The sequence below is a fragment of the Esox lucius genome, chromosome 9 (assembly GCF_011004845.1).
Source record: "Esox lucius isolate fEsoLuc1 chromosome 9, fEsoLuc1.pri, whole genome shotgun sequence".
Lineage (NCBI taxonomy): Eukaryota > Metazoa > Chordata > Actinopteri > Esociformes > Esocidae > Esox > Esox lucius.
Window position 1 is genome coordinate 17295124 of NC_047577.1, and position 22432 is coordinate 17317555.

The window sequence follows — 22432 nt, forward strand, 5'->3', positions numbered from 1 at the left end:
ATACACTCACCTAAAGGATTATTAGGAACACCATACTAATACTGTGTTTGACCCCCTTTCGCCTTCAGAACTGCCTTAATTCTTTGTGGCATTGATTAAACAAGGTGCTGAAAGCATTCTTTAGAAATGTTGGCCCATATTGATAGGATAGCATCTTGCAGTTGATGGAGATTTGTGGGATGCACATCTAGGGCACAAAGCTCCCGTTCCACCACATCCCAAAGATGCTCTTTTGGGTTGAGATCTGGTGACTGTGGGGGCCATTTCAGTACAGTGAACTCATTGTCATGTTCAAGAAACCAATTTGAAATGATTCGAGCTTTGTGACATGGTGCATTATCCTGCTGGAAGTAGCCATCAGAGGATGGGTACATGGTGGTCATAAAGGGATGGACATGGTCAGAAACAATGCTCAGGTAGGCCGTGGCATTTAAACGATGCCCAATTGGCACTAAGGGCCCTAAAGTGTGCCAAGAAAACATCCCCCACACCATTACACCACCACCACCAGCCTGCACAGTGGTAACAAGGCATGATGGATCCATGTTCTCATTCTGTTTACGCCAAATTCTGACTCTACCATCTGAATGTCTCAACAGAAATCGAGACTCATCAGACCAGGCAACATTCTTCCAGTCTTCAACTGTCCAATTTTGGTGAGCTCGTGCAAATTGTAGCCTCTTTTTCCTATTTGTAGTGGAGATGAGTGGTACCCGGTGGGGTCTTCTGCTGTAGTAGCCCATCCGCCTCAAGGTTGTGCATGTTGTGGTTCCACAAATGCTTTGCTGCATACCTCGGTTGTAACAAGTGGTTATTTCAGTCAAAGTTGCTCTTCTATCAGCTTGAATCAGTCGGCCCATTCTCCTCTAGCATCAACAAGGCATTTTCGCCCACAGGACTGCCGCATACTGGATGTTTTTCCCTTTTCACACCATTCTTTGTAAACCCTAGAAATGGTTGTGCGTGAAAATCCCAGTAACTGAGCAGATTGTGAAATATTCAGAGCGGCCCGTCTGGCACCAACAACCATGCCACGCTCAAAATTGCTTAAATCACCTTTCTTTCCCATTCTGACATTCAGTTTGGAGTTCAGGAGATTGTCTTAACCAGGACCACACCCCTAAATGCATTGAAGCAACTGCCATGTGATTGGTTGATTAGATAATTGCATTAATTAGAAATTGAACAGGTGTTCCTAATAATCCTTTAGGTGAGTGTATTTCTTGATAGAATGAGCAGTGTTGTTTCACATATATTCATAATTAATTTTTGAATTATGATGAGGCCATAATTGCAAATGTGGACATCATTATATTGGAAAGGGATAATTCATTTTTTGTATCTTATGATACAAATTGCAGACAAATAAAAACACATCGTACTATGTAAAATTCTCTAAGGCACATGATCTTTAAAATACTACATAATACTACAATAAATACAAATAGACATGAACACAAAAAAAATGTGTTGTTATTTTTTATTATGTGAGATGGTTAGAAGAAATGTCAAAGAAATGTTGGGAGACTTGGCAAGTTGGGAAACTAGGCAAGTTGCATCTGATGAACAGTACTATAAGGTCACATCCTTGAAAGTCAACACTAAATTCAATAAAGTGTGCTTGCTCAGCGCCTGCCAGAGTCACCTGACACCAAAAAAGTAAGCAGGCGAGAATTGCAGTACATGAAAAAACAAAGCATTGAGACACAACCAATGGCTAAATGACTTACTGAGCGATAGGCTTGGTTTACAAAGACACATGCATTTTAGAAAAGTCTGTCGAAAAGTACTTTGACGCTTGTCTGCAGCCTTCTGTAAAGCATGCTGGTTGGCATGGGAAGAGATTAGGAATGCTGAAATACACATACAGGACCTTGACCATTTGTTTTATCTTCAAAAATCCACCAACTTTGTTAAAAGTTTAAAGTTCAAACCATTGATGTCTAAGACAGCTGCCACACACCTTTGACTCCTTGTCAAAAAACTACACTTGGTACGTGAGTATGTTCAAACCATGAAATCCATTCTGTGCTTTAGAATTACTCTTTTCATTTTAAAAATTGTGATCATCATAATAGGTTTACAGTTCAACTTTTAAATCTTTGTTTGAGGACAATAGTGAAGACTCTAAGTGAAACTGATATGCATGTTCGTAAAAATATCTTGGTCTGATTGAAAAGTATTTTAACAATGTATTTTCTTTAAAAAGTGGTCAAAATGAACATGACATTTCTACTTTGAAATCTAAACTTAAAATACCTCTCCGGACTTGGATGTGGCTGAGATCTAACAAATATGAAACATTATTAGATATTAATATTTTTCAAAACTTTCAAAAGATTATTTGCTAAGTTGGTACACATAACATGAGCAAAGGGGCAAATTCCATTGTTCTGTTCTTGTTCTCAGCTTTGAGTGCCTTAAGCAATCAATGAATCCAATCTACATTTTGAGCTATTTGTTTGTTTATTTAGTGGTAAATAATCATATACCTTTACATCAAATATTAATTCTTATGTGAGAACTGTGTGCACTGTTCGTATTCCACAACCAGGATTTAAACACATGACCCAGAGGGTAAAGCTATACGGCAAGGCATTGACCACAGCAACACTCATTCGGAGGCTTTATATTAATAATTACATTTGGATATTTGATTTAAATATACATGTTAGATCATTTTACGCTTGTTTTGATAGAGACAGTGATGAAAGTACAGTGGATTGGAACCCAAACATACAACGAAGCAGAAGATGTGCACCCAAGGCAGAGGCCCAGACTTTTAGAATAGTGTATATTAAACACAGAAAGTGAATCAGTAACACCAAAAAGTTGAATGACTACTACATGGATACAGATCTGCACACAAAATGACAGTTCGTATTCAACAGAACAGGAAATCAGAGGTACCCACCTGCCACTAGAGGATGCCAACAGGTTTTATAAGCAATGGCTGCAACACAACTCAGTTGTAGTTATAAACTACTCTGACCAGTTGCTCTTGCTTTACAGAGCAGATCTACCTAATGCAGCAAAGATGGAATGTATATATTACAGATGAACTACTCAAGTCAATTGTCATTGTGGATGGCTCTCAAATAGATACCCATGCATTAAGAGTTACGGATAGGTGTCTACCTAAAAAATAAATTGGGAGTAGATTTTTTAATGATTTGTCAAGTAGGGGAGTGAGTAAAAACGAAAAACACAGAGTTAACCGCAACCTAGTGTTATTGGCGATTTGGTGTTTTGACAGTCCGGAGAGAAGAGTTAAGGAGAGATTCCTGATACAGAGTCCAATTGTAAGACAGGAAAGAGTGACAACAAGTATGACAGAGAACATACATTCATTTACTTTTTTTCTCCCTGGAGAGAAAGCTATGCGTCATTCTAAATGACAAACCTTTTATCACTAGTAACTTGAATTAAGTGGATTTCATTGGATTTAATAGCATCAGTTTGCACTGTCTACCTGTAATCAATGTTATTGTTTATTTTAATAACCGGCTAATTATTATTAAAATATGATATTATGATAACATCTTTGTTATATAAATAATATATAAATATATATAAATGTCACAGAAACAATAACATATTGGCTGTGGCGCCAAACTAAATAGGTTTTCCTGGTTCCAGGTTTTCAATTCATGAATCTGGTCACCACATAGTAACAAGTCGCGGTTTGTACACCACAAAAAACGAAGAACTTATTGCGAATTATGTAATATTTCAGCAGTTTACAGTCATAGCAGGTGACTGTACACAACTACAAAAAATATTATATGGGTAGCTCAACAAGCCAATTGTAGCCTACTCCATGTTGAATGCCCCAATCACAGCATAGCTTAGTCCAAGGCTCATTCAGTAGGAAGCAACAATTTGGAACCTTCAGATTTAAATATGATATGCACAAAAAACATACCTCTCCGAACATAAGTACTATTGTCCGCTCTATTCATGAAACGTCTATATGCAACGTTCAATAACGTTTTGTAACTCAACGTGGGCCTGGAACCAAAAGTCTCCAGAGGATATATTGCGCCTGATTGGTTTGTTTCTGGTAGTAGAATGAAAAGCATCCTATTTTATTTTGGGCGACAAGGTCAACAGGAAACCGAGGATACCGGGTCTGAGTCTGCCAGTGATGTTGACGTCATTGTTGTAAAAATTGCCACCAGCAATCCAAGACAAAGATTCGGCTAGCAGTTGCGTTAGTACCGCCACCGGTGTTGCCCGTGTTGTTAACCATTTAGGTCGGGAAACAATACAAATATAACCCACAGTGGAAGAAAGCTTTCCTATGATTGCAATTTTAAGAAAATGTTAATGTTAATTATCATAAGCAAATGGGTAGGTTTAAACACCAGATGTAACACCTTTCTCCATTCTTAACAGAACAACTTTCTGTCACCTTTTAGCTCACCTCTGAGGATGACTCCGCCCCAGTATGACTTGTCGCACACCCTCCCGCCACACACGCTAACCCGGCTGGCACGGGAGTGGCTGGCGGAGGACACGCCAAACTTTGACCCGGCAGGGTTGTGTGTAGGGTCACAGGACGTTGAGGCCAGGCTGCTGTGTAAAACGCCAAGCAGCATGATGGCGGGCAGCCCTTTCTTCAACGCCCTCTTCACTGAGCTTGGCTGCACCGTGGAATGGGCACATAAAGAGGGAGCACAGCTGGGTAAGAGACCAAATATGAGCTTGGTCAACCAAACAAAAAAAAGCTTTTTAGAGGGCTTTGAGAATACACAGATGCATCAATTTAAACTCTAACTGATCGTACAGACACATTAATTAGGGAAGGCATTGGAGAATCAAGGGTTAAGGAAGCCTAGTGGTCAAGAGGGTTGGGCCAATGTACAAATGGTTGCTAGTTCAAATCCCTGACCAGCCAAGGTAAAAACTAAATGTTGTTCTGTCCCTGAGCAAGATTGTTAACCCTAATTTATTCCAGGTCATTGCAGTTATTAAGATGTGTTAGAAGTGTGCTTATCTTGTAAAATAAGGATTAAAAACAGCTTTTCGTGTGGGAGGCACGAAATGTCATTTAAAATCCAACCATTTAAATTCAGTTCACACGTGTTATTTCAGTCATTTTTAGATACACTTTGACCTCACCTCCGTTAGGCCCAGATGCGGTGACCCAGACGGCTGTGGTCAGAGGCCCGGCAAGATGCATCCTCCTCGGAGAAAGGCCAGCCCTCAACTGCCTGGCCCGGGCCTCGGGGATAGCCACCCGCTGCCACCAGCTACAGAGCATTGCCAAGAAAGAAGGCTGGCACGGCCATGTGGCTGGCACGCGTAAAACCACGCCTGGCTTCCGGCTGGTGGAGAAGTATGCCATGCTAGTGGGTGGCGTGTCCATGCACAGGCAGGACCTAAGCGGGATGGTGATGTTGAAGGACAACCACATATGGGCTTCAGGCAGCATTACACAGGTAGGTTGTGGTCACAGATGCCACTTAAATCCCTTCACTTGAGCAAAATCAGAGTTCAAATGCATGCAAGCCTTGCCGTAATCCAAGGTGAAGCCATTCCATCTGGCTTCATTAGGGGGCTTAACTGGAGTGCATTTTTAACTTCAGAGCATTTTGTTTTGAGATGGGATTTTAAAATGTTACTGTTTTAAATGCATAGTCTTCAATCGTACTGAACACTAATAAGTAGATTACCCTAGTAAAAAATGGTTGCATACCTTTACATTACTGGATGATACCCAACAGCTCATGGCTGAACGGTACTGGAGTTAAAAGGGACCAATGGGTAAAAATGTTGTTTCACTTTGCATTGTAGATGGTGTGGCCCATGTGAAATGGCTAGTCAGTTAGCGGTCAGTGCTGGTAGCGTTTCAATTTATGTCTCTCAGTGTGAGACTTTGAAGTAGTCCTTTTCATCGCTTGGCAAGGGTCATGGCTTTTCTGGGGCAATGGTAAAAATGCTTTGTGGGTGAGCGTTGTCATTGCATTCCAAAGGTTGTTGGTTTGAGCCCAAGTCGGACAGCAGAGGAAAAAGGGGTCTTACAATGGCAAGGTGCAGACCAGTTCAGGCCACTTGAAACCTGGATGTATTGTGGTATCTGGATCAGAATGACCTTATCAGATAAACTGATTCAAAGAAAAAACAGCCATATCAACTGTATCCCGGGTAACCTGCTCGACCAGTATTCATTGGCCTAACAAAGTCTTGTAACGGAACTCAGCCAGTAGAGGGCGATATAGACCTATCCGGAGCAGAAAACGTGTCTTCAGTAAGGTTCTGTGATTGCAGGCAGTGAGGGACGCCCGCTCAGTGTGTGGTTTCAGCAGTAAGATTGAGGTGGAGTGCGGGAGCAGGGAGGAGGGCAGTGAGGCAGCCCTGGCAGGGGCAGACATCGTCATGCTGGACAACTTCAGACCACAGGTGAGACCGGCCGACAAGGCCCCCAGAGGTGTCAGGACAGTAACGCAGAAGAGGTCAGACTGGAGGTGTAACGATACGCGTATCTGTGCCGTTCGGTACGCATTGCGACCCGAATGAATACAGGCTAGTTTTCACCGCACGTTACTTTGTGGATCTAACATTATAAACTCAAGTTTCCCCCCCCCCGGAGACAGATCTTGGGGCCACAACTTAGTGAATGAAGTACCCTAGCACATGTAATGCAGCCTCGTAAAATAAATAGGCCGAACACAAATGACAAGCAAGAGTTTGAGGACCCTCTCGTATCCTTCAGGTCTCCTGTTTGGGAAAATTAAGGCTTTCCAGTTGAAGCTGCACTAGGCAAGATTTGTTCAGTATAAACAATTTTTTACCCCTATAAACTTGTTGTGTGAGCTCAGGAGGCCTTAGTTGTTTAGCAACACAGACAGTTCAGTGCCAGTGGAAAAAAACTGCCGCTACTTTCCAGCTTTCCTCCTTGGCTTATTGTGTGAACATGCATTTTACCTGGAGGATATACAGTATCTCACAAAAGAGAGTACACCCCTCACATTTTTGTAAATATTTGATTATATCTTTTCATGTGACAACACTTAAGAAATGACACTTTGCTACAAAGTAGTGAGTGTACAGCTTGTAACAGTGTAAATTTGCTGTCCCCTCAAAATAACAACACACAGCCATTAATGTCTAAACCGCTGGCGGCAAAAGGGAGTACACCTCTAAGTCCAAATGAGTGCAGCTTTAACTACAGTGGCAATGGGCGAAGTTTATAACTTCATAATAAATTAAAAGAAGTGTTATGTTTTTTTCCACTGTACTGACATTTTTGATCCGTGACTTAAAATGTCCTGTACGTACTGAACCGTGAATTTTGCGTGCCGTTACACCTCTAGTAGAAACACACTGTGGTACTTAGGGATCCGGCACAACATTTCTGTTGGATATGTTTTTCAATGTGAACAGTTGCGTCAGTGGTAAGCATTTTACACATTTCCCACACTGTCTCTTTCCACACTCGTCCCCTTTGGGCCTCTCTTCCTACTCCGGTCCCTCCTTTCTCAGGAGCTCCACGCTGCAGCCCAGCTTCTAAAGGAGGAGTTTCCGTCTGTGCTGATCGAGGCCAGTGGAGGGGTGACCCCAGACTCCCTGCCCGAGTACCTCTCCCCCTATGTGGACATCATCTCTTTGGGCTGTATCACTCAGGGATGCCCCGTGGTAGACTTCTCCCTTAAAGTTCAAAAGCCTGTTGCCTATCCAATCATTTTCCAGTCACCGTAACTATGGCAATTCAAGAGGAAAACAAAGGCAAAAAGATGCAGACACATTTTCTATGCCAGGCCTAGAGATGAAGAGAAGACCCAGGAATGAGAGAACTGCATTCAGTAATGACTGTTATTTCTTCACTACTACTAATTTAATTTAGAAATCACTGTTAAGAGAGACATTAATTAAGTTTTGTCTCACATTGATTTATTTTATGAGATTTGGTTTAGAATGCAAAAGTTCACTTAATACACTGTTTGCATAACATTGATGTTTAGCTGTACTGTAAACATCCAAAACATTCCATATCCCTGGGCACTTGAAACAACTGATGTCTCACCAATAAAATCGATTTTCTTTTAAATAACTGATCTGAGAAAATGTATCCATGCAGACTCTATCAAGATCTTTGGTTGTCACTTGTGGATTCTTCTTGTCAGCTCACCCCACTGTTTTGTGTGGGGGTTATGGTCTGGAGCAATGCTTAGGCTCATTTTCCTGCTGGAGATCACTTAGTTTAGCTCCGCCAATAGGCAGACAGATTTGGTTCTAAAATATCTGGGTAGTTGGTAGTCCATGATGACTGTGCATTTATGTAAACACAGCATGGTGAACAGACACTAACATAACCGGGAGTCACTGCTCAACCAATCAGCAGTACCTGATGATTAAGTGCAGGCCTCTTATTTGCCACAGGAGTTTAATCTATTGTTGTTACTGCAGTCTACATACCACCGGATGCTAATGCTAAACTAGCAATGGAAGAGCTGCAGGTTGCTATTAGCAAGCAGCCAACTGCCCAGCCGGATGGTGCCTTTATTGTAGCAGGCGATTTCAATCACTGATCTGAAAACTGTTTTTCCCAAATTCCATCAAACTGTCAATACACAGGATTAGGTGTATACAAACATTCCAGAGGCCTATAAAGCCATTCCCCTCCCCCACCTGGGTCAGTCTGACCCCCTCTCATTGTTCCTGCTTTCCAAGTATTTCCCACTCATTAAACGGGTGAAACCATCAGTGAGATCAGACAACGTGTGGACCTTTTAGACAGACTCACTACTACAACACCAGTTTAAACACACAGACTGGAGTTTGTTTGCCACTCAAGCCACTCCCATATGGACATTGAAACATGCTTCCTCCATTCTGGATTACATCAACACCTGCACCAACGAAGTCACCACCCATAAACTAATGAAGATCTTCCCCACAGTGAGATCCGACAACTGCTAAACGCTGCGTTCAGATCCAGTAATGCGGAGGCCTACTGCTCATCCAGGGCCAACCTGAAAATGGGCATCAAGGTGGCTAAAAATGACCACAAACTGCGGATCAAGGAGCACTTCAACAACAACTCTGATCCTCGACACATGTGGCAGGGCATCCAACCCCCCCCCCCCCCCACATTTTCAACCTGTCACTGGCCCAGACGGTTGTCCCCACGTGCTTCAAGACTGCAACTATGGTGCCAGTCAGGAAGCAGTCGTCTGCATTCAGCCTGAATTACTTTTGACCTGTCGCACTCACCCCCACAATCATGAGACTAGTTCTGGCCCACCTTAAGTCCTGCCTTCGCCCAACACTGTAAACCTACCAGTTTGCCTACCGGTTGAACAGGTCTACAGAGGACGCCATCTCAACAGCTTTACACTCTGCCCTGGCCCACCTGGACAAAACCAACACCTGTTGGAAAATGCTGTTCATAGACTTTAGCTTGGCATTCAAAACGGTCCTCCCCTCTAGGCTGGTCCATAAACTCCATGAACTGGGGATCAGCCCTTCTCTCTGCAACTGGATTCTGGACTTCCTTACCAACAGAACCCAGTCTGTCAGGTTAGACAACCTCACCTCCTCCACCCTGATCCTGAACACTAGTGTTCCACAAGGCTGTGTGCTGAGCCTTCTCCTGTCCTCCCTCTTCACCCATGACCAGTCAGCCTACAGGGAGGTGGTAAAGTGCTTGGCGGCATGGTGCCCTGACAACAACCTGGCCCTCAATGCAAAGAAAACCAAGGAGCTCATTGAGGATTACTGGATGTCTAAAGGCTGCAATCACACCCCAGTTCTCATCGATGGTACAGAGGTGGAGTGTGTCCAGCTTCAAATTCCTGGATGTCCACATCTCCGAGGGCATCTCCTGATCCCTCAGCACCTCAGCCCTGATCAAATAGGCACGGCAGCGCCTTTACCTCTTGAGGAGGCTGAAGAAGGCCAGCCTGTCTTCCAGGATCCTTGTGAACTTTTACTGCTGCACAACTGAGAGCATTCTGACTAACTGTTGCCACACTTTGCTTTGGTGGTTGCTCTGTAGCAGACCGGAAGGCCCTGCAATGGGTCGTGAAAACCACCCAGCACATCACTGGTACCCAGCTCCCAACCACTGTTGCTATTCCTGTATTTCGTTTGCACATGCCGACTTGCACCTTAAAATTGCCTTTATTGCACATTCCTCGATTGCAAATTCAGAATGCCATTGAGAATTGCCACCAGTACCTGCATAACTATTTATCCCACTTGTAAATACATTATACTTAACACTTGCAAATGTTTTCCCCTCCTCTATTTGGTTCCATTGCACATTTAGAATTGCCATATGTACAGTGGGTATAGAAAAGAATCACCCCCCTTTAAAATAATCACATTTTGTTGCTTTGCAACCTGAAATGAAGACAGACAAAAAATTTATTTCATTCAGCTGTATTTACACAGTGCAACTTATAACATCCAAGATATAACACCAACATGTCAGAAAAAAACAATCACTGAGTTGGAAAAAGGATCACCCACTTGTGTCAGTATTTTGTTGAACCACCTTTTGCTTTAATTACAGCCTTTAGTCTTTTGGGATATGTCTCTACTAACTTTGCACATCTAGACGTTGCAATATTTGACCACTCTTCTTTGCAGAACTGCTCAAGTTCAGTTAAATTTGATGGTGACCGTTTGTGGACTGCTGTCTTCAAGTCATTCCACAGATTTTCAATGGGGTTTAAGTCTGGGCTCTGACTAGGCCATGCCAGGACATTCACCTTTTTCTCCTTCAACCACTGTGTGGTCACAGTGCTGTGTGCTTTGGGTCGTTGTTCATGTTGGAAGATAAATCTTCTTCCCATTGACAACTTTCTGGCAGAGAACAGCAGATTATCCTCAAGAATTTGACAGTATTTTGCCCCATCCATTTTTCCTTCTGGAGCACTTCTAAGTGCTCTAGTCCCTGCTGCAGAGAAACAACCCCATAACATGATATTACAACCTCCATGCTTTACTGTAGGAATGGCGTTATTTGGATGGTGAGCTGCATTGGATTTTCGATAAACATATCGTTTGCCGTTGAGGCCAAATAATTAAATTTGACTCTCATTTGACCATAACGCCTTTTTCCACGTGGCCTTAGAATCTTCAAGGTGCGTTTTGGCAAAGCTCAATCGTGACTGCGTGTGGCCTTTCTTGAGTGGCTTTTTTCTTGCAACCCTCACATACAAGCCACATTTGTGGAGAATTTGTGATATTGTTGTCACATGCACACAATGACCACTCTGTCATGAATTCCTGCAACTGCGTCAGAGTTGCTGTAGGCCTCTTGGTAGCCTCTCTGACCAGTTTCCTCCTGGCTCTTTCATCCAGTTTAGAGCGACGTCCTGACCCAGGGTGGGTCTGTGTTGTACCAAATACCTTCCACTTCTTAATAATGGACTTCACTGTGCTTCTAGGAACTGATAAAGCCTTTGCATTTTTTTTGTATCCATCTCCTGACTTGTGCCTGTCCACAACTTTATCCCAGAGTTGGTATTATATCTTTTATATCTTTCACAAAGTTATAAGTTGTAAATACAGCTGAATAAAACAACGTTTTTTTCCATTTTCATTTCAGGCAAAGCAACAAAATGGGATTATTCTAAAGGGGGGTGATTCTTTTCTATACCCACTGTAATGCATTTGCATTAATTGCACATCTACACATTCCACGTCTACGTACGTGGGGAGAACAAGTATTTTATACACTGCCGATTTTGCAGGTTTTCCCACTTACAAAGCATGTAGAAGTCTGTAATTTTTATCTTAGGTACACTTCAACTGTGAGTGACGAAATCGAAAACAAAAATCCAGAAAATCACATTGTATGATTAAGTAATTAATTTGCATTTTATTGCTTGACATAAGTATTTGATACATCAGAAAAGCAGAACTTAATATTTGCTACAGAAACCTTTATTTGCAATGACAGAGATCATATGTTTCCTGTAGTTCTTGACCAGGTTTGCACACACTGCAGCAGGGCCCAATCCTCCATACAGACCTTGTCCGGATCCTTCAGGTTTTGGGGCTGTTGCTGGGCAATACGGACTTTCAGCTCCCTCCAAATATTTTCTATTGGGTTCAGGTCTGGAGACTGGCTAGGCCACACCAGGACCTTGAGATGCTTCACTCCTTAGTTGGCCTGGCTATGTGTTTCGGATCATTGTCATGCTGGAAGACCCAGCCACGACCCATCTTCAATGCTCTTACTGAGGGAAGGAGATTGTTGGCCAAGATCTTGCGATACATGGCCCCATCCATCCTCCCCTCAATACGGTGCAGTCGTCCTGTCCCCTTTGCAGAAAAGCTTCCCCAAAAATTAAGTTTCCACCTCATGCTTTACGGTTGGGATGGTGTTCATGGGGTTGTACTCATCCTTCTTCTTCCTCCAAACATGGCGAGTGGAGTTTAGACCAAAAAGCTCTATTTTTGTCTCATCAGACCACATGACCTTCTCCCATTCCTCCTTTGGATCATCCAGATGGTCATGGGCAAACTTCAGAAGGGCCTGGACATGCGCTGGCTAGCGCAGGGGGACCTTGCGTGTGCTGCAGGATTTTAATCCATGACGGCATAGTGTGTTACTAATGGTTTTCATTGAGACTGTGGTCCCAGCTCTCTTCAGGTCATTCACCAGGTCCTGCTGTGTAGTTCTGGGCTGATCCCTCACCTTCCTCATAATCATTGATGCCCCACGAGGTGAGATCTTGCATGGAGCCCCAGACCGAGGGAGATTGACCGTCATCTTGAACTTCTTCCATTTTCTAATAATTGTGCCTACAGTTGTTGCCTTCTCACCAAACTGCTTGCCTATTGTCCTGTGGCCCATCCCAGCCTTGTGCAGGTCTACAATTTTATCTCTGATGTCCTTACACAGCTCTCTGGTCTTGGCCATTGTGGAGAAGTTGGAGTCTGTTTGATTGAGTGTGTGGACAGGTAACGAGTTCAAACAGGTGCAGTTAATACAGGTAATAAGTGGAGAACAGGAGGGCTTCTTAAAGAAAAACAAACAGGTCTGTGAGAGCCGGAATTCTTTCTGGTTGGTAGGTGATCAAATACTTGTCATGCAATAAAATGCAAATTCATTATTTAAAAAAATCATACAATGTTATTGTACGAAGCGTATTCAAGTTGAAGTGTACCTATGATAAAAATTACATACCTCTACATGCTTTGTAAGTAGGAAAACCTGCTAAATCGGCAGTGTAGCAAATACTTGTTCTCCCCACTGTAGATGTACTTAATGTGTTAGATTGTTTGGTAGCCAGCAAACAAAACTTAATCTAGCAAGCTTACATATATTTTGCAACTATTGTTAATATTGAAGCATCTGCAAGGGCAGTGCCTCGAACCCACAACCTTCAGCTACCCAGGCGGGCACACTACCCACTGCTCCAAATAGATATCTCCTTTGGAGGGACCAGCAGTGGCCTTACCAAGGTAAACTAATACTTTGTTGAAGCACCTTTTGATTTTATCACAGCACTCAGTCTTTTTGGGTAGGAGTCTATTAGCATGGCACATCTTGATGTGGCAACATTTACCCACTCTTCTTTGCAAAAGCACTCAAAATCTGTCAGATTGAGAGGACATCTCTGGTGCACAGCCCTCTTCAGATCAACCCACGTATGTTCAATTGGATTCAGGTCTGGGCTCTGGCTGGACCATTCCAAAAAGTAAACCTTCTTCTGGTGAAGCCATGCTTTTGTGGATTTGGATGTGTGCTTTGGGTCGTTGTCGTGCCGAAAGGAGAACTTCCTCTTCCTTTTCATCTTTTTAACGCACGCCTGAAGGTTTTGTGCCAAAATTGCCTGGTATTTGGAACTGTTCATAATCCCCGGTTCTAGCTGAAGAAAAACAGCCCCAAAGCATGATGCTGCCAACACCATGCTTCACTGTGAGTATGGTGTTCTTTAGGTGATATGCAGTGTTGTTTTTGCACCAAACATACCTTTTGGAATTATGGCCAAAAAGTTCAACCTTGGTTTCATCAGACCATAACACATTTTCCCACGTGCTTTTGGGGGACTTGATATTTGTTTTTGCAAACTTCAGCCGTGCTTGGATGTTTTTCTTTGTAAGAAAAGGCTTCCGTCTTACCACCTTACCCCATTCATATGAAGAATACGGGAGATTGTTGTCACATGCAGCACACAGCCAGTACTTGCCAGAAATTCCTGCAGTTCTTTTAATGTTGCTGTAGGCCTCTTGGAAGCCTCCCTGACCAGCTTTCTTCTCGTCTTTTCATCAATTTTGGAGGGACGTCTAGTTCTTGGTAATGTCTCTGTTGTGCCATATTTTCTCCTGTTGATGATGACTGTCTTCACTGTGTTCCATGGTATATCTAATGCTTTGTAAATTATTTTGTTCCCTTCTCCTGACTGATATCTTTCAACAATGAGATCCCTCTGATGCTTTGGAATCCTACTAGAACAGCTGAACTTTATTTGTGATTAATTAGTCACTTTAAATGATGGCAGGTGTGTAATGCCTTCTATTTAACATGAGTTTGAATGTGATTGGTTTATTCTGAACACAGACACATCCCCATTTATAAGAGGATGTGCACTTATGCAACCAGGTTATTGTAAAGTTTTGACATGATTTATCTTTGTCTCATTCTTACATCACAAAAACCTGGCATTTTAACAGGGGTGTGTAGACTTTTTATATTCACTGTATGTTCATTGGGTTTGTTTTGTCAAACATATACTACTGTTGCTGCAGTCAGCCAACAATGATTTTCAGCCAGGCATGTGTGTTGTGACCGAGTGTGTGACAGAGAAAATCGATGTGTATCACTTACCTGGAAAATGCGTGCATTTTAGCATTTGAGTCACTTTTCAAAAGTTGCTAAAAGTTCCAAATACATTCATAAAAGTAGCTACATTTGTTGCTAGATGCTGTTTGAAAATAAAAGTCTGAAAAGTTGCTAAATCAAGTAATAAAATTGTTAATATGGGAACACTGGTTGCTAGTAGCAACGGTAGTGTCACGCTCTGAGGAAGAAGATGGGAGTCGACGTCAGAGATTGGCTAACTTTCGTTTATTTTCTGAGGATAGGCAAGCTCAGTAGGCCAAAGCAGGCAAAACACAAAAACAGAGGTCCCGGCTATAATCGAAACGTGCCCTACAGGTAGGACTTACACAGCTCATGGAACGTAGACAACCAACCAATAACCCACAAAACCCCAACCTAACTGACAGACAGATATACACCTACACTAATGACAAAGGAAGAAACAGGTGCGTCTAGTGATGGTGCACAGGGTGGCTTCAGAAAGCCGGTGACGTCGACCGCAGAAGACCCGGCGCACTAGCAGGGGGAGACTCTGCAACGGTAGCCTCTGCACTGTGCGCAAGACCTTTCCAGTAACTACCTGAAAGCAAAATGCCTGTGTGCGGCCCAAAAGGCCGTCTGAATTACGAACTAAAGACTAGCTGTAGAACTGTATGTAGCATTCCCGGCTGAACAGATTTATAAAAGGATTTAATTTCCATAAAACACCGTAAGAGCTGTATGAACAATCAGACAAACCTCAGACATACTTATTGCATGTAAAGACCCATAAACATACAAACCACAGAATGTACATGCAAAATCTAATTAGCCTACACCATAAATAGTTTGATAATAAAAATCACATTCTAATATACAGGCTAATGTAATAACATTGTTTTACTGTACTGTAATAGGGTAATGGCAATGCTACCAAGTGTAATATTGGCAAATGTTAACAATTATAAACTATAAGGTATCTCACTATAGCAAATGCTACAAACACCAGCAGTTGCAGTCAGATATGCTCTTTCCTCTACAGTACGACAGGCTACTGGTTTGGTTGTATATGTTGAGCAGTGGGTGATTTCGGACACAGCCCTTGTTTGCCACAGTTCTACCCCATTATCGGTCTAGTAAATTTGTGGCATCTCAGGCTGCCACCCGAAAATCCCATATGAACGGCGAAAGATGCCGTGGCATCTCAGGAAAAATCGTTGGCATCTCAACATGCCACTAAAAATGCCACTGTTAACACAACCTGCCACTATAAATGCCACTGCTAACGGGGAAGATGCCGTGGCATCTCAACATGCCACTAAAAATGCCACTGCTAACTTAACATGCCACTACAAATGCCACTGCTAACTCAACCTGCCACTATAAATGCCACTGCTAACGGGGAAGATGCCGTGGCATCTCAACATGCCACTAAGAATGCCACTGCTAACTCAACATGCCACTACTAACTCAACCTGCCACTATAAATGCCACTGCTAACGGGGAAGATGCCGTGGCATCTCAACATGCCACTGCTAACTCAACATGCCACTAAAAATGCCACTGCTATCTCAACCTGCCACCGGAAATGCCACTGCGAGCTGCCGATGCTGCAAATTGAGCTAGCTGTCACTCTAAAACTGTACCTTGTGCCCTTCATCAGCCAGGAGCTAAGAGTTAGAAATAAACATTTTCTACGTTGGCACAGAGTGTAACAGAACCTTAATTTCTCCTCTCAGGAAAGGTTAATCAGGACACGAAAAAAATCAGGACGAGAAAAAGCGCCAGCGCACACACTACGCCACAGCACTTTCACAGATTTCAAAATAAAGGTGTGAGAAGTAGGAAATCTAAACACTCTAGTAAAATAAAAATACAGTGTCCACATGACTTATTCTGTGAAAATTATTGGTCAACCAAAATATAAACAAATAAAAGGTTATTTGGTAACATTTGGTTCAAATTCAGTTTAATGGCCATTTACACTGAAACTACAGTTTCTATTTTCGTTTTCTGTTGAAGGTTTCCATTTACCCATTATGACGTGAGTAAGATATGCTATAAAACAAGGCAGAGACATAACAGATCAACAAAGGAAAAGAGCTGGCGTTATATCCAAAGACACTGCTTGTTGGGTAAGTTAGAGGATTTTACTGGTTGTGCGTCTTTGTCAGCTGTTCTTTTGTTATTAGACTAACAAGGCATCCAGTGCTGCCAAAATGTTTGCACTATTTAAAACTGTCAGTTCTAATTTGACAATGGTAAGAAAATATGTACATTTGAAGAATTCCTGGGGCTTGCAAAGTAAAAAGCTCCAGGGTCAGGTTAGTTATTCAGCATACTACTTATTATTACTGGGTCTTGTGCAGCAAAAAGTTGTTGTTGTTATTATTATTATTATTACCACTACTTCTACTGCTACTGCTACTGCTACCACTGCTTCTACTTTTCCTCCTGCTTATTCAGTATGCTGCTTTTCCGGCACCGTTTAGGCTATACATTTTGTTCAAACTTTAAAATGTGTAGACTGGTCTGGATTAAGTTGCTTGTGTACAACTTTTTGACATATTTGATCATTTTTAAAATATTCAACTTTTATGAAGCTTTTAAAACTTAACTGACTTGATTGGGATTTTTTCTGAATTCTGAAGGAACCTTTGTTTACACTCCAACATTCAAATGACTTTTTGAGAAGTCACAGTTGTCGCAAACCTAACAACAAGTTAGAAATAAATTTTCATCATATATGCTTTTACACAAACATGTATATCTGCCTTTAAAGCCTTTTCAAACTTTAAAAACATATAATTGTTCAAAGTTTGCTGTACCAATGAACCGGATAAAACTTAAAAAGCAAAGCCCAGACACTTTACTTGTAAAATTAGTTTCCATATTGATCTTGTTCTGCAATCTAGAATTGAATTAATGCATGACTAAAAACCCTTAACTCAAAAAAAACCACTGAAACCCTATTCCATTTATTGTCTACAGGAGCTTGATCATGGAAACAACAATTCCCAGAAGGCAAAGCAAATTGAACCGTGCTATGGTAACCCATGGCAGCTAGATAAATTGAATACAGGAAGTATTTTTTGGTGTGTGTGTGTGTGTGTGTGTGTGTGTGTGTGTGTGTGTGTGTGTGTGTGTGTGTGTGTGTGTGTGTGTGTGTGTGTGTGTGTGTGTGTGTGTGTGTGTGTGTGTGTGTGTGTGTGTGTGTGTGTGTGTGTGTGTGTGTGTGTGTGTGTGTGTGTTCGTGTGTTCGTGTGGTCGTGTGGTCTTACTGAACGAATGGGGACCAAATGTCCCAATGAGTATAGTAAAACCAGAAAAAATTGACCTCATTAGGACCTTTTGCCGGTCCCTGTGAGGCAAAAGTCAATTTCAGGGTTTAGGGTCAGACTTACAATTGATTTTATAGTTAGAATTGGGGTTTCTTTAAGGTCCAGGCGTTGTTGGTTAAGTTTAGGGTTAAGGTTAGGCATTACATCTAGGTAAAGTTTAGGCATAAATGTTACTTTATTGGGGTTAGGGTTAGGTTAGGGTAAGGGTTAGGTTTAGGGCAAGGGAGCATGCAATTTCTATTTTCTGGTCGCCGTGAGGGTAGCTGTACAAATGTGCGTGCATGCGTGCGTGCGTGTGCGTGTGTGCGTGTGTGTGCGCGTGTCCGTCCGTCCTATTTCTATGAGTGTCTCTTTCTATGCTCTATCTTTCTGATGGCCGGAAGGGCGCAAGGCTGAAATGCCACCATGAATTGGCTGAAATGCCACCATGAATTGGCTGAAATGCCACCATGAACTGGCTGAAATGCCGCCCTCAAATGGCTGAAATGCCGCCCTCAAATGGCTGAAATGCCGCTGTCAAATGGCTGAAATGCCGCTGTCAAATGGCTGAAATGCCGCTGTCAAACAGTTGCGCCACCGGATCCAGATAAGTCAACTCTTTCTCTCAAGTATTGATTACATTTTGCCGAAATTAAAGTGCATATTTTCAGCATTTACTGTACATTGTGTATTCGTTTAACTAGGCTACAATCTTGTATTTAACATTCAATACATTTTATTGAATCTCCTTAGGATTATGAAAAGGAAAACAGCATTTGCACAGTAGCAAAGGACATAAAGAACAAGGTAAGTTCCAGAATAAGTAATGAATGATACACCTCATTGCCATAGCTCATTCAACAACTAGGTACCACAGTGACATGCTATTTCCCCCTTCCTCTCTGCATACAGGTGAATCTCCAAAAATGTCCATAATTAAAATAAAAAAGGGGCACCTTTATATATTCTAGATTCATTACAAATAAAGGGGAACATTTCAATACTTTTTTTGTTTCAATCTTGATGATTATGGCTTACATCTCATTGAAATCAAAAATCCAGTATCTCAAAATAGAGACAACGTCAGAAGCGTCTTACCTGGGTGAAGGAGAAAAAGAACTGGACATTGCTCAGTGGTCCAAAGAACTCTCCAGATGAAAGTAGATTTTGCATTTCATTTGAAAATCAAGGTCCAAGTTTCCACAGTCAGTGATGATTTGAGGAGCCATGTCATCTGCTGGTGTTGGTCCACTGTGTTTTATCAAGTCGAGAGTTAATGCATCCATCTACGAGGAGGTTTTAGTGCTTCATGCTTCAATCTGCTGACAAGCTTTATGGAGATGCTGATTTCCTTTTCCAGCATAAATTGGCACCTGCCCACAGTTCCAAAACAACTGTTAACTGGTTTGCTACCCATGCTATTACTATGCTTGATACCATGCTTTTACTGTGCTTGTCAAGAGAAAAATTTGATACATCAGACCCAACAACACAGACAAACTGAAGGCTGCAATCAAAGCAACCTGGACTTCCATAACACCTCAGCAGAGCCACAGGCTGATTGCCTTACTGCCATGCCACATTGAATGCAGTAATTCATTCAAAAGAAGCCCGGAGTGTTTTGAGTTAATTAGCTAAATAGACCTCTTCTCGGGTCAACATTTCTGTATTATACATATATTTTTTTTTTTGTTTCATCAGTTGTAAGCCATAATCATTAAGATTGAAATATTTCATTTTATGTGTAATGAAGGTGAATGAAATTTTCCACAATATTAAAAGAACATTTAGATGCACCTGTATTTCTGACACGGTTCTTCAAACAAAAACAACTGTTGAATTAAGGGAACCGAGTGAGCCAACAACACATTTGAAAACCTATTTCATTATATTTTATGAACAAAGCTATGCAACACCTAGTTCCCCCTGTGTTAAAAAGTGATTGGGACCGTACAGTACAATATTTGTGTTTCCACCATTAGCTACATTGACTGCAACAAACACTTCCTGTGGCTCTGCTGACGCAGCCAAGCTTTACTTTCTCATAGAAGTAGGCTCATCACTCCGCCCAGAAAACCAGGTTATGAAGTCTGAACAAATAAAGAAAGGAATACAATACAGGAGCCACCCACTACTGCGAAACTCCTAACACGCTATGTGGGGGAATTCGTATTTCACACGGAAAAGAAAAAATGTCATTAGATACTTTTTAAGTCAGGTTCCAATTAAACAAATATGTAATGCTTTTTGAGTGTTGATAGAATATGCAAACAATAAGGAAATCTTAAAGGGGGCAAATACTTTGTCATGGCACAGTGTAATCACTAGTCAACTGCATTGTCCCTGGTTGTCACCATTACACTGAATTCAAAATAAAAGACTGATCTTGGCCATCTCTTTTCACAGGATCTTACAGATCTCCTCATACAAATCCAACATCTAAACCTATGTGGAGAAGAGGAGATGGACTGGGTATGGATGGATACACACATACATACTGGATATATTTGGACAGGACATTAAACTATTGTCTATTCAAACAGATGAATGAAGAACTGGGTGTGGCCAGCTCCCAGATAGAGAAGAACAGTGAGGAAATGGATTGGGTATATTCACATCCCGACTTAACCTATACTTTCTATCCTTTCACTTCTGCTTTTAATTACCAAATATGTAGCAATTGCCTATACACCAGAAGCCCAATACTGGCATTTCTGATCACTCAGCTCAAGAGTGCTGATGTGTTTGGTCATAGTTACAACTCTGGTCATAGTTACAACCAGTGCAACTTTTCTTTCCTTTCCAAAAAAGTCGAAAAGGAAGGTTTTGAGTGAGGAACAGAAGGGTTAAAATTAAGAGACTACTTCAAATTGAACGCTTCTTTTCCACACTCAAAACTTTCCTTTTCAACTTCTTTGGAAAGGAAAGAAAAAGGTCTCTTAATTTTTTCTGGAGCTCTATTGCTGGTTTTGTAAACCGCTATACAGTAACCACGTGTCTTCACAGATCACAACAAACAATCCGAATTTCTGCAACTGGAGAGTAAGCCATGAAGATGAAGAATAAGCCTAAAGAGGTGTCAACCGGATGGACTGCAATTAAAACAGCATTAATGCAAGGACATTGGTGCACATTGCAGATGCATTGTGCACCACCTGTTAAGGCCAGAAGAGGACTGGCCACCTCTTGGAGCCTGGTTCCTCTAAAGGTTTCTTCCTAGGTTCCTGGTTACTAGGGAGTTTTTCCTAGCCACAGCTTTTGCATCATCATTGCATGCTCTTTGGGGTTTTAGAATGGAAATCTGCAAACTGACACTGTAACAAAGGCTTACCATTTTCTATTTGATTCACAATGACTTTCAGTCAGGTGTGAACATTGTAAATACTGTACAGTATGTTTGTGTTGGTTGTAAATATTCTAGTTTTTTTTGTAACCGCCATTAATATTAAAATGTAGACAAATGGTGTTGTGTATTTATCTTTCTACTGATCTATGGTTTATCGGCCAAGACCACAGACAGGTAAACACAGACAAAATAATGTTTTGCTCAAGCCTTATGCCGTTCACTCCTTATGTTTGGAGCCAGCAAATACTCTGATTCCCTATTTTCCCAACTGAAAAATGAACATGAATTCCTTCGCAATGTCTAATAAGATCTATCTTTGTCTACACCGAGATTCTGTTCTGGGTGTTTCTCAGCCTAAGTCAACGGAACATAACAGTTAATTTAAAATCTCTTGTGGGAGCTTACATGCAGCTTCATTTACTCAGTGCAGTAACTGCCCTCAGCTTTCGTCTCATTTAGATTCATTACAGTAGATACGTGTATTTTCACATTGTAACATCAAAAGAAAAATATAGTATGGGACTGCTTTAGGACTATGCTTCCCCTCAAAGCAGTTGGGAATGCCAGAAGAGAACTGTCCACAATTGAGTCAGAGGTCATGCTCATCACCTCAAAATCTACCCTAATCACACATCACACCCCCAGCATTGCCATAAGTGATGTACCAGGGATGGGTAACAATGTTCAAAAGCCTTGGTGTCACCCTGGACAATTCCCTTTCAAATTGCATGTACAAACAAGGGGCAAAATTCCCAGGGGGGGTGGGGGGACATGAAACTCGGTGAGTTTTGAGTTTTTTTTGCGGCACCATTTTGCCGTTAAGATGACCAGACGTCCCGGTGTCTAGCTAGGTGTCCAGGGACCCGACAAATGTACTGTATTTTTCAGCCACTGCATGACGGCATCATTAACTGTGATATAGTTTGACATTCGATATTTGACAGATATTCAGACATTCAAAGCTCAACAGCTCGCAAACAATGTAAGCTACAAACGGTC

At 41.8% G+C, this 22432-nt stretch overlaps 1 protein-coding gene and 1 long non-coding RNA gene across 8 annotated transcripts; both read left to right on the forward strand.

Moving 5' to 3' along the window:
* The first annotated feature begins 1484 nt into the window (after nt 1-1484).
* On the forward strand, nt 1485-17930 carry LOC105021602 (nicotinate-nucleotide pyrophosphorylase [carboxylating]). 7 transcript variants are annotated; one of them, XR_004576101.1, is made up of 8 exons: nt 1486-1997; nt 4422-4687; nt 5134-5444; nt 6274-6405; nt 7489-7808; nt 16507-16599; nt 16790-16902; nt 17759-17930. XR_004576101.1 is itself a non-coding variant. In XM_010889374.5 (5 exons), exons 2-5 carry the CDS (start codon nt 4435-4437, stop codon nt 7702-7704), a joined length of 912 nt encoding a protein of 303 aa, XP_010887676.1. In that variant the 5' UTR covers nt 1487-1993; nt 4422-4434; the 3' UTR covers nt 7705-8965. The 7 variants fall into 7 exon arrangements, 1 of the variants encoding a protein (XP_010887676.1); XR_002197133.3 differs by having other exon boundaries at nt 1486-1993; nt 4399-4687; XR_828835.5 differs by having other exon boundaries at nt 1487-1993.
* Nucleotides 17931-18355: 425 nt separating this feature from the next.
* LOC105021601 lies at nt 18356-21495 on the forward strand. Its single transcript, XR_828834.5, has 4 exons — nt 18356-18894; nt 20494-20559; nt 20631-20693; nt 21094-21495. It is a non-coding gene; the product is annotated as an uncharacterized LOC105021601 (long non-coding RNA).
* The last annotated feature ends 937 nt before the right edge of the window (nt 21496-22432 follow it).

Excerpts from the sequence above, each read along its gene's own strand:
- LOC105021602 (XM_010889374.5), top strand. The coding sequence starts at position 4,435 with ATGACTCCGCCCCAGTATGACTTGTCGCACACCCTCCCGCCACACACG. Across the intron at positions 4,688-5,133 it reads TAAAGAGGGAGCACAGCTGG|GCCCAGATGCGGTGACCCAG; the intron begins GTAAGAGACCAA and ends CACCTCCGTTAG. Across the intron at positions 5,445-6,273 it reads CTTCAGGCAGCATTACACAG|GCAGTGAGGGACGCCCGCTC; the intron begins GTAGGTTGTGGT and ends CTGTGATTGCAG.